The 12,816-nt window shown below is 44.9% G+C and overlaps 1 protein-coding gene across 4 annotated transcripts in view; it reads right to left on the bottom strand.

The window, feature by feature from the left end:
- ZEB1 (zinc finger E-box binding homeobox 1) overlaps positions 1-648 on the bottom strand; it is a 190,146-nt gene extending 189,498 nt beyond the window's left edge. For 2 of the 4 annotated variants that reach the window (XM_029238873.1, XM_029238875.1), the window contains exon 1: positions 575-648. In XM_029238873.1, coding sequence (XP_029094706.1) covers positions 575-632 — 58 coding nt within the window. In that variant the 5' untranslated portion in view covers positions 633-648. The remainder of the gene's footprint in view (positions 1-574) is intronic. The other 2 variants (XM_029238877.1, XM_029238876.1) reach the window with 1 other exon arrangement.
- Positions 649-12,816: the final 12,168 nt, after the last annotated feature.

Raw genomic sequence — 12,816 nt, 5'->3', positions numbered from 1 at the left:
CCCGCCGCCGCCCGCCCGGCCGAGCCGCGGGGCCCGAGCGCCGGCGCCGGCGGGGCTGAGGCGCGCGGAAGCCACTCTACACAGGCAGCGCCGGGCACAAGTTAGTTCCTCGGCTCCGGGGCCTCGGCGCCGCGGGGACGAAACGCCGAGGGCGCCGAGGAGGAGGGGAGGGGGGCGCCGAGGGGCACAAGAGTGGGGAAAAGTGCGGAAAGAAGCAACAGCCGCTCCCCCGGAGCCCAGAAAAGTGGACGCCGCGTCCGGCCGCCCGCCTGCGCCGGGGATGCGGCGGCGGCGGCGGCTAACGGTCCAGCGAGGCGGCAGGGGCGGCGGGAGCCGCTAGGCGGAGAAACCAGGTAAGAGACATAACGGTTCAGGGAGAGCGGGCGGCCGCGGCGCGGCTCCCGAGGCGGCGGCCCGGAGGGGGGCAGAGAGCACTACTTTCTACTTTCCCACTCCACTTGGCCCGTCCCTACCCGGCCGCCCCCAGCCCGGCTCGCCCCCCTCGCCCCCGGGGGCGCCCCAGCCGCCCGGCTCCCCCTGACTCCGCCGCTCCCCGGTCCGCTCCGCCACTCACCGTTATTGCGCCGCGGGTTCGCCTGCTTTCTGCGCTTACACCTGGGGCCATCCGCCATGATCCTCTCGCTTGTGTCTAAATGCTCGAGTCACCTCCTCCCCCTCCCTCCCTCCCCCTTCCCCCCCGCCCCTCCGCCTCCACCCCTCCCCCCTCCCCACCGCACCTGGTTTACGACACTCGCGGCTTTACGACATCACCTTCCTTACACCTAGAGCCGCTCGCTCTACGGCCGGAACCTTGTTGCTAGGGAGAGGACGGTTTGCGGCCGCTGGGGGAGCGGCTGAGTTTGCATTGAGGGGCGAGGGAGAAGTTTCCCCCAGGTGTCGCGGGTTGGGGGCGGGGGCGATGGGGATCGGTGCGGACGTGGTCCGAAAGGCGACTGGCCGTCGGAGTGAGAAAGGTAAAGTAGGAGGCTCTGAACCGGCCACACCCGCCGCGGCCGCCAGGGGCACGATCGGGTCTGGCTGATTCTCCCCGGGATCCGGTGTCCTCGGAGCTGCCCCCGGAGTGGCCGGAGCGACCTGTCTTCCCTCCTCCTCACGGGGGGCTCACGCACCCCGGGACGCCCGGGGACGCCCCGGGATCGGGGGCAGGCAGGTCCGGGGAGCGGAGAGGGGCTAGTTCGGGACATGCGGTGCCAGGGGAGAAGCCACCTGACCGCGCACGTCTGACTCTCTGCCCCTCCTCGGACGCACGGTTTTCCCCCGCGCGACCCGGGATGGGAAGTGACTTCAACGAGATAGAAGTCCAGCTGGAGCGACGGAGGGGCGAGGAGTTCCGCTTGCGAGCCACCTCGGCGGTAACGCGGCCTGAGTAATGCCCACGCCGGCCTGTCTCACTTCCTCCTCCGCGCCGGGCGCTCACCTGCTGTCACCTCGGCCGCCCCCGCCCCCGGCCGGCCAGATCCGAGGCTTCCAGACTTAGAGCTGAGGTTATCGACAGGCCGCGATTTAGTACCTAGACGGGCAGCTGTGGCTGCGAAGGACCTTCCGGCAAGAAACGAGGGCCGGCGGGGGCGGTCTTGGGGGCAGAGCGGTTGCGATCTTCTCTGAGTTCTTTGTACAAGTTCGGGGACTTCTGAAGGGCCACGTAGATAACACCACAAATACCAAGAAAGTCAGGTCTTAAGTGCTCGGTAGGGACTTAGCTTTCCCCTCCTCCCCGCCTTCAAACGAGGAAATGTCTTTGGGACCAACCTTACGGAATAAATGAGCCGGGCTGCACTTCGAATCGTGCAGTTCCAAGTGAACACGGTAAGAGATGACAGAGAAATTGAGGAGACCGGAGCGTGACGAAGCATGAGAAACAACCCAGTCACCTAGCACAGTGCTGTCACAGTAGGTGCTCAATAAATTCATGCCTATAATTTCTAACGTGCCTATGGCTGGACTTTTTTTATTATGTTAATCTTCTAAACACTCTCCAGACTTTTAGAAGATTCATTAATAATCTCTTCACACCTTTCAACTGAAATAAATTTACAGCTGAAGTCTGGTAATTTAAAATTAGAAAGTTTAATCCTGACTATAGATGAAAATTCTCTCCCACGTTTGCTGTTGCATTTTGAGAAGTGAATGCATTATTTATTGGTGCGTGAAATGTGACTGTAAATATCCTTTGCTATACATTATGTCTGTGTGTCCGCTCCCTTCCTCAAGGCCACAACTAGAATTATCCGTCTTAACGATCATCTTAAGTACAGGCACCCCTGCCTTTCCTCAGCACCGTGTTAATTGACCTTGTACATGTGAGGACCAGAACCATGTTGGTGCTTTGCTTGGTTCAAGGGGTGCTTTTTCCCGGCCCTCTTAAGAACTGTGTGATGTTCTTCAATTTCCTTCTGCATCAGCTTGTAGACTTTATCCTTTGCTGGCATCTCCCCGCTCCCCCCACCCCAGCACACAGGCAGACACACACATGCACAGCTTTTTTACAGCTCCCCTAATTTCCAGTCCGAAAGGAAAAAACAGAACAAAACAAAACTTTCTGACTCTAGTGCACGTTTCACGTACTTTTAAACTTAGAAAGTGTCCAACGTCTTTCTGAGGTGCCTGTCCTGACCCCCCGACTAGGCTTTCTTCGTTGCTCATCCTTACCTTGAAGGCAGAGAGACCAAGTCAAGCGATAAGCCAAGTGGAAGTCATCTTGCTTCCTTTAGTGGTTACTGGTTTAGTTAGTTTGGGCCAGGCTATTCAACTTCTTGCGGACAGGTACCTTTTTTGTGTTTTGTTTTTGCTTGTTCATTTCTGTGCCCTTAGCACTTAGCAGAGTACCTAGTCACAGGGCAGATGCTTGGTAGGTAAATATTTCTTTTAAAAGTGAGTATCATTGACTTTTTCTGAATCTCTTCTTGGCTCTAACGTAAGGGTTGTTTATCTGCCTTCATCACATTAGTTCTTAGGAGCAGTTGAAATCATGAATGTGAAAGCCATTTCCTGTCGTTTATATTCTTCCTTATTTTGAGGCTAATTGCTCTTGATTTTAGATTCTCCATAATCATTTTTCCCAAATGATTAATCCCGATCACTTCTGGTTTTTAAATATGCACAGGAAATATTGATGTTCCAAATTTTCTAATACAGAATTTCAATTTTGTAAAATCCTACACTAATTAGATATAGATTATAAATTTAATATGTGGTTAATGCGCTTTATTTACTGTAATGTTCCCAAAATTATTGAATGCTAGACTGGAAAGAAAGCAGGCAAAAGTAAATCTCAAGATAGATTGCTGCTTTAAACCTGATGCGTATGTGATGGTTGCTTTCTCTATTAAATGTAACTAAAGAATTGGAAAAAATCTTGAGAATAACTTTAGAAAAGGAATTTCTAAATAAATGTGTTAAACTTTAGGTTTATTTAGTCAATTATACCTCAATTTTTAAAAAATTAGGCTTTATTCAAACATGGTGGGGATACTAGAGTTTAGCATGTGTCCTGTATTGTTGTTGGTTTTTAGTAATCGTAGTGTCATTGTACAATATGTATTCAATATGTGCTCCTAGCTCTAATGTCACTGAAGTGGTAACACTGCTTCCAGGGAGCGCTGGGATTGCACATGTTGAAGGAGAGGTAGACTGCTAAAACTGAATTCCTGTAATCTTTTCTAAATTCACAGGGAAAATGTAAATGGGTAGAACATTTTCAATATTGAGTTTTTTCTATAAATTTTTCATAAACCCCTTGCACCTGCTGTTTGCGTTTCATGTAAGATTCATGTATAAGCTAGGATAAAATTTGACATAAAATTATTTTAAGTTTAAAATGTACATACTGCACAGTGTTCCACATGGAGCATATGATTTCCATGTACCTCACTTCCTGAACACATTTGAGAAGTAGAACATAATGTGATTCTATAATCTTTGTTAAAGTAAGAACTCGGTTATTTTCGCCACCAAAGGACAGCATGGAGAAGCCCCTGGAGAGCGGCCCCGCAGTCCGTGCTCAGTAGTGACTCTGGGTGTACATGGGTCACCATGCGTTGCAAGAGGGCAGTTCACCAAATTCTGTGTCACCAGATCAGGAAGGAAACAAGGCTACGGGGTGGCACAGAACCAACAGTTGTCCTGAGGAACCACACACGCTTTTCTAATGAAGCCTCCCAGGAGGTAATAATAGGAACAGGTGTTTTCCCCAAACCTCCCTGTGATTTTATTATATATTGCATCACAAAACTGTTTTTCCCTCTCTGGGGAATAAGGCTCCTATTTTTAATATAAGTCCGTGAAATGTTAACCCATGGAGCTTCTAATCTGGGGGACAGTTTTTTGGGAACATGTCTAACATAGAGAGATGTTAAATATAAATAAACGTAGAGAGAGATAGATGTTTGAAGGCTGTTAATGAACATCCAAAAAGTAAAGCTGATCTTTTCCGTAAAGTCATAGTGATTAAAACGATTGCATTCAAAGGCTGCCTCTACAGAAGATAGATTACAGTTTCTGTTATTGAAATCACTTGTGAACATGAGTGGCATGTTTTTTCTTATACTTAACAACTATAGGTAGGTAATTTGTACTAGAGAAAGCAACATGCATATTTTGGATTTGAGGGAATTTTAAGAATCTACCGTGGTATCAGGGGTCTGATATCAGGTTTCTTGTATTGTTTTGCTGTTTCTTCCCCTTTGTCTCAATGCATTTCTTTTCTCTGGCATCTTGGCTTATTTTTAGCAGCCGACTGGTTCTGCTGCAGAGTATTGCTATTTCTTTGACCTACAGTCCTAGCCTTCTGTATTCCACAGACCTTCAGTCATAATCACTGCCACTATTCAATCCTTTGAGTATACATATTAAAAATATTTGTAGTCAATAACAGGTTTTAGATGTCCCACCACTGTGTTAAACTCACGTGGAAAAGTTGGCAATGAGAAACACACTGTGTTCAGACATAGCCACAACTTTAAGGCCCCTGGTCAGGCCCTTCAGAAGTTCTTTCGTCTTACGCCTCCATTTTTCTTCGCTCGCTCTCTTTATCCCACTTACATTAGTAGGGCACACCTGGGTCCCTCTCTGCTCTTTCACGTTTTAATCATTCTCTTCCTCCATCTTTCTTCCTCCCAGGTCTTGCCCAGATCTGTTTGGATCGATTCCCTTTTTCTTTTTGTTCAAGGCCTTTTGAACCATCCCCACCCTGTGAAATATCAGTACTTTTCCATATTATGCTGGTTATATCCTCTGTCCCTCAAAGTCCAGTCTCTGCCTTTCTGTGCTCTGAAAGGCTGATTCCTGTGGACCACATCACCCAGGCTCCTTTGTCCTTTGGTTTCTATTTGATTTCAGCCCATTTGGAGGCATTGGCAGATGATCAGAGGAAGGAAAGAGAGAGAGGTCAGGATATTAATTTCACCTTCCCCCACACTCCCTCCTGCCTGTCTGTGGCTTTTGGCAGGCGCCTGGCTCCTCCACCTAAGGCCGTGGCTCGGGTCAGACAGTCCTGTCCCATGGCTACAGGTCTTGGCAAGTTCCAGAAACCGTGCCTTCCCTTTGTCCTTTCAGGCCTGGAGAGGGTAATGGTTTCCTCCTGCTGTGAGTCCTTGGGTACTTCATCCCTTATTGGTTCCCCTAGAGCCTGCCCACGTCCATGTAAGTAGTCTCTTCGTCAGACTCTCTGCGATTTACCCTTGGGGCATGCCATCTGCTTCCTGTCAGGCCCCTGAGTAGCACACATCTAGAAATAAAATACGTTTTTGGCCTTACTTCTTTTTTTTCATGATTAAGCATTTTTTAAAATTTTATTTATTTTTGGCTGTGTTGGGTCTTCCTTGCTGAGCGGGGGCTACTCTTCGTTGCGGTGCACGGGCTTCTCACTGCGGTGGCTTCTCCGGTTGCGGAGCACAGGCTCTAGGCGCACGGGCTCTAGAACGCAGGCTCAGTATTTGTGGCACACGGGCTTAGTTGCTCCGCGGCATGTGGGATCTTCCAGGACCAGGGATCGAACCTGTGTCCCCTGCGTTAGCAGGCGGATTCATAACCCCTGTGCCTTATTTCTTATTAGTCAAGAATTCTGTTTCCATCGATTACAACACTAGAGTTTGAATGTGATGCCATCACTGACAGGCATATACTCATGTTCTAATATGTGTACTTGCAAAATCTGGCAAAGCTTAGGAATGTGCCAGAGTCTATGACATCGTAATTATTCAGTTACTGTTTTTGTAATGAGGGCCCCTGCCTTGGTTGATCTAAAAGTAGGAGAGACTACTTTTATATACTTAAAACCGTGAGTGGGAGGGCATCACAGCACTACAGTATTAAGGTGGAGGTGGCTGGTTGTCCCCATAGGTTTCTTCCCCTTTTAATAATGGAACCCGCCACACTTGTCACGTGGCCCCTGGCATGGCCGTTGCACGTACCTCGCTGCTGCTGTGCCTCTCAGTCCTGGCCCGTGAGATGTGAGTGATGCCCTGGTTGGTGAGGTCCCTCAAGAGGGAGCGGTTCACCATTCCTCAGAACTCCTCTTCTTGCTGGTTGGGATCAGACGTGCCGACGAGAGCTCCTTCAGGTTAAGGGAGGCACAGCAGCAAGACTGAAGGAGCCCGAGTCCTTGATGGTATGGGAGAGCATTACCAGCCCTCGACTTCTGCTGCCAGAGCCCTGTTCTAGAGAGACAAGTAAACTTCGATCTTCTTTCAGCCGCCATTGTCTTCGGTTTTCTGTCATGTGGAGCCAAGGTTAACCTTGTCCGATGTGTTGTAGGTATTGTAGGTTAGTTTCCTGTTGCTGCTATAAAAAAATTACCACCAACTTGGTGGCTTAAAACAACACACATGTATTATCTTACAGTTCTGGATGTCAGAAGTCCAGAGTGGGTCTCGCTGAGCTGGAATGAAGGTTTTGGCAGGATTGGGTTTCTTCGGAAGGCTCGAGGGGAGAACCCGTTTCCCAGCGTTTTCCAGCTTCTGAGGCCGCCCACGCTCCTTGACGCCTGGGCCTCCTCCATCTTCTAGGCCATCAGCCCGGGGCAGAGCCCATCAGCCCGGGGCAGAGCCCATCCCGTGCTGCCAGCTTGCTGGCTCTGTTTCTGCTCGGCTCTTCCAAGTCTGAGGGCTTTTGTGGTTAAATTAGGTCCACCTGGATCATTCAAGGGATCGTCCATTTCAGTGTCAGCTGATAACGATTAGCGAGCTTAATCCCATAGGCAGCCTTAATGTCCCTTTGCCGTAAGACCTAACATAACACACAGTCTGTGCCCAGGGGATTAGGGCATAGACATCTTTGGGGGCCACTATTCTGCCTACCAGAGTATGTAAGCTCTCAGTTTCGTGATTGAGAAACATGTTTGTATCGATTAATTTGTTCATCTTTAATTGATAAGCAGCTCTAAAGCCTTTTGCTAAGTGGTCATTACTTTTTATATAACATTGAACATTGTGCCACATGGAAGTTCTAATAGTAATTCATTGGTTCATTTATTCACCTAATATCCTAGCATTCTAATGTGACAGGCACTGTGTGGGGCTAAGAATGCCTAGTACGGTCCCTGACTTCAAGCAGCTCACAGGTCTGTGGAAGAAACAAACTGACAAAGAGCCTGTTACACAAGTGTCAGGTTGGTATAGTACACACAGGAGAGACATCTGAAGTACCCTGGAGCCAAGGGAGTCTTTCTTGAAGAAGTGATGGAATTTGTCGGGAGGAGCAGGGAAGAGTGTTAAAGGCAGAAGTGACAACAGAAGTCTCCGGATGAAGGTCTTGTGCTTTGGGGTGGGGGATGGGGGGACAGTAGGGGGTGTGAGGAGGTGGCAAATCCCATGGAGGAACCACAGCAAATAAAACCCCGCGTGCTCCCGAAAAGGCCGCAGCGGTGGGTAGGCAGGAGCCAGATCCCGTGAAGGCGCTAAGGTTTGGGGACCTTATACTGACGAATTGTAAGCCACGGAAAGGTTTTTGTAAAATCAAGGGTGTCCACATTATATGTGTTGATTAGTGTCGTGGGTGCCGGGCACGGGGAACGGGTGAGCAGAGCAAGCATCAGGGGAGCTTCAGAGGTTTTTTCCTCTGGAATAATCGGTCACTGAGGAAAAACTCAGCAAGTAAAAGTGCACGTACGAGCTGTGACTATCCAAATGAAGCACAGGTGAAAGATAACATTTCCATAGCAAGTAGTGTAATCCTGCTGTGAAAAGCAATGTAAAGCATAATTACTATTGAGTATTTACATTATTAATAGAGTTGTTTCAGTTTATACATTCTCATAGTGCTCTTACCAGCTCCCAGTATTGCAGTAGTACACGGCAGGCCCTCGAAATTGTATACTAAATGAATGAATATTTTAAAAAAGGGTCTCCAATATGTCTTTTAACACTTGCTTTTCTTCCCCAGTAGTATGTTTACTACAGCCCAATGCACAAAAGCTAACATCCTCCCCGTCCAGATTCTGCGGTCTTCCAATTACCTGACATATTTCCAGGGAGGCAGGATAGTTTTCTTTCCGTAGATTGCACATTCTCTCAGCAGTTTTCTGATACAACTTATCAGAATTCGTGGGAATTGGGCAACCAGCCCCACATAGCTAGTAATTCCCTCACACCCTTCAGAGCACTTCCTACCTACCACTGTTGTAGCATTTACTACCTTTACTGGGTGATTGACATCTCTCTCCTCCCAGCCTGAGCTTTTCATCTTTGTATTTCTGATACCTAAAGCAATATCTGTCTAATGGGAAGTCCACTCAGTTAATTATGGAAAAGAGTGAAAGTTCCTGCCATTTGTGAATCATTCTGGTGGAGGGGTTTTGTGAAGAGCAAATGAGAATACTGTATGTGAAGTTTACATGGTGCGTGGCACATGGCCAACAGTAAATGATAGATAATACGACAAAGGCAAATTCTTGGGCAAAGAGCAGAGTCAGATATTAAGAGCATAATCCACTAGAATTCCTACACAGTGCCTTTCTGTTCAGGGTAAAAGATAAGATGATTTTTATCCCTGAAAATGTCACTTCAGGTGTAGGTGGAATGATTCTAATTAAAAGGCAGAAAGAGGAGATGATATTAACCTGTTGTTTGTTTAACGTTAGCTGGAATATTTGTTATATTGTCTAGAGATACTGTTGGCTCCCATTAGCTATATTATCTATGGAAAATCTATCTACACAGTAAGTGAACTTCCTTCCCTAGTATGAGTAACGCTGTTTGCAATGCAGTTAGATGACGTGTGGCACTTTTTAAAAATACAGGTTAAAAATTACGAAAGGAATGTAAAAACTCTCTTTGTTTTGTTTTCTGGTTTGTGTGTAGCAGACACCAACTCAAAGTGGCCCAAGCGAAAAAGAGAGGGATTTTTAATAAGGATGTAAGTGTGTGGGCTTTTGGCCATGGAATCCGAGAGCAGGGGGGCAGCCAGGTCTCAGGAGGGAGGAGCTGGAACACCTGTAGACCTGCAGGTGGTGTCTCTCCCTTTCTCACCTCTCTCTCTCTCTCTCTCTCTCTCTCTCTCTCTCATCCGATTCATTTTCTTTGCAGACCTCCTGCTGGGCACGAGGGTGGGATGGACACAGGAGAGGTCTATTACGCAAGACTTAGGGTGAAAGCGGTCATCCCTACTCCTGCACCATGTTGGGATCATTCACTTTTCACATGTAGTTTATACAGTTATAATAATGCCTAGTTTTTGCCATATTCATATATAAGAACCGTGTATAATTTAGTAGTATTATACTGTTGTCACTTAACAAACACATTTTCCCAGGTAGGCACAGAACCTTTACGCTTGAATTTTTTTTTTTTTTACTTAACTATAACATTCCTCAAGTTGATATACTGTAACTTACTCAACCAGTTATATGTTGTTGAACATTTACATTATTTCCAGTTTTTTTGTTTTGTGAAGAATGGACACTATTGTATGGTTTTTGATCATTTCCTCGGGAAATATTCTCAAAACTGGAATTATTTTGTCAGTGGGAATGAACACGGTTGTATCTTTTTAAACCTATTGTCAGCATGCTTTTGAAAAGGGTTGTACGAACGTATGATGCCGCTAGAAATATATAAGAATTTGTCTCACCAAGACTAAAAAATTTTGAAAGTTGGTAGCTTATTCACACTGATTGGAAACATACGAATCACTCTGTGTTTTAGAATATGTATATAGGAAGACACTTAAATGGACTAAGGAAGAACATATATGACTATATAGTAAATTCCATATTGGATTGAACCATTAATAATTCCAGCCCTGGACCTTGAGACCTATTCAAGCCCTTTCATGCCTAGTGTTTTTAAAATATGTGTATGTTTATTCATTTGTTTATTTAAAATTCACTTATTAGTGAAAGAACAGTTTGTATTTCAGATTCTAATTAAGCTTATCACTGGATTTTTAAATAAATGTCCAGTAAAATAACAGTATTTAGAATTTTTGTGAGTTTCACATTCTCACTTGCTCTTATGAAATAATCAGTTAACTGCAAGTATCCTTTTTCTATGGGATAGCAAAGGTTAGCAATTTTGGAATACTTGAAAAAGTATACTTGGCTATCAAATAAATTAGAGCAGGGGCTTCCCTGGTGGTGCAGTGGTTGAGAGTCCGCCTGCCGATGCAGGGGACACGAGTTCGTGCCCTGGTCCGGGAAGATCCCACATGCCGCGGAGCGGCTGGGCCCGTGAGCCATGGCCGCTGAGCCTGCGCGTCCGGAGCCTGTGCTCCGCAATGGGAGAGACCACAGCAGTGAGAGGCCCGCGTGCCGAAAAAAAAAAATTTAGAGCGTAGTCCAAAGGAATTCCTAGGAATACTATGCCATCACTTAAAAAGAATGAAGCAGCCGATCTGAAATTAAAGTCAGATAAAATGGCATGATAAAGGACAGCGTGAGTAGTTAGCTACCATGTGTGTATTTTATACACACAATTATACACACACACAGCTGTGTGTAAGCTAGAAAGATGATGATACTCAAAATCATGATAAAGTGATTCCATTAAAAGCTGTAAGGTAGTGATACAGCCAGCTCTTAGCCATAGGCATAGCATGGTCTGACAGAACTGCAAATCACTGTTAGCCAATATTTTTACTTTTGATCCACATCCAGACTGTACAACTCTGGCCAGTTTCCCATTTTGCTGAATTTCTATGGCAAATTCTTAACTCAGGTGGTTTTTCTTTCTCTGTCAAGATTGCCTTCGTCTGGCAAAGGGAACTTAGGGAAGGAAGAACAGTTAGCAAAAGGTGGATGAATGAGTGAATGAATAAATGAATGAGATTTGAGAGTCCACACTCAGTAGTTTACTGTAGGCATAACCTTGGGCAAGTCACCTCACTTCCTTGAGCCCGAGTTCCTTCTCTGTGGGATTAAGCCTAATTTCCCTACATAAACCAAAATTCCCTACATATTCACAGGGTCTTGGTGAGTATGACGTGAGATCATGTGTGTGGACGTTATTTTGAAAACTGTTAAGACATCGAATTTTGAAGTTTTACTGTACAAACCTGTATCATTATAAAAAATTCTTCCTAAAGCCAAATATTAATGAGTTTTGAATAATTAGCTCCTTTGTATTTTATTTGAACCTCTGTAGTATTAACTCATTTCAGCAACATATACTGAGTTGATTATTTTTAATTTCTTTCGTTTCTCTTGCTCACCCTCTAATGGAAGTGCCTTTAAACAATGAAAATGTCAAAAACAAAATAGATGCAAAAGACAAAGTAACAAGAGGTCTGAACTAAAAAGGTATATCAAATACTTGACGATTATGTCACAACCACCCTGATAAACTTTTGAAAAATATTTGCTTTTTATTTCTGAAGGTTTTCGCAAAGGACTGGCTTTGGTTTTACGACCAGTTTTGTCTCTGAAATTGTCTGCCAGGATTTCAGCCAACTGTCAAATGCAATTGACTTTAGTCACATTTCTCCTTCTAGGTTACTTTATAAAGTATTCCTACAGACCATTTTAAAAATGCCCACAAATAACACAATTATTATTTACTCCTAACTTTGATATTGTTTTACATTTTTGTTGTATAACTTTAGAGAATTATGTTTTTTTACCTTCAGTAGCAATATTTTAGTTATAGGTAAAGTCATTCCTATTTAAAATAGTATGGAACGCATGCACATTTGGAATCAACGTTATTCAACATGTTTTGCTGTTAATTACAACTAGCAATTAATACTATTTGAATGTAAGCAGTTGTGGAGTTTAGTCATTTTATGTACATTGAATTAATTAGTCATTAAATAAGTATCTTTTCTCTTTAGTGGCTCAACTCATTTCCTGATTCTGCCCATCTGATATGTGCTTTTGATTGGGAAAGTCACTGACAGATATCTGTTATGGTCTTTTGGATACTGTTACAATGATATGAAAGATCTTCTGGCAGATATTTTTATTAGCTAACCGGTGGCATATTTAGTAAATGCCAAAAGGTAATATATGAATATAAAACATCCAGTGCTCAGCAGAAACCTTAAAAATAGCAGAAATGGTGAATAGAAGAAATCACTCAGAAATTGTTCGCTAACAGAAAAAGATTTTAAAAAATGGACTATGTGAGAAAAATATAATTAGTCTCATGGGATGGTCGAATAAACTGATTAGTTCTTCCCTGTTTTATTTTCTGTACCTATAGAAGTCGTAGTAAATCAAGAGAACATATGGCCTGAATTTTTGTTTTCCTTATTCCCTAGTTTACTTATATTTTTGTCCTCCCTCGAACTTATTTTCTCCAGACCTCGGGTATGTTATGGACGTAAATCAAACCACTACAGTCCACTTTGGGAGTTAATGTTGGT

The sequence above is a fragment of the Monodon monoceros genome, unplaced genomic scaffold (assembly GCF_005190385.1).
Source record: "Monodon monoceros isolate NGI ecotype Baffin Bay Population unplaced genomic scaffold, NGI_Narwhal_1 Super_Scaffold_21, whole genome shotgun sequence".
NCBI classification, from domain to species: Eukaryota; Metazoa; Chordata; class Mammalia; order Artiodactyla; family Monodontidae; genus Monodon; species Monodon monoceros.
This window is presented reverse-complemented; position numbering and strand designations above follow the sequence as displayed.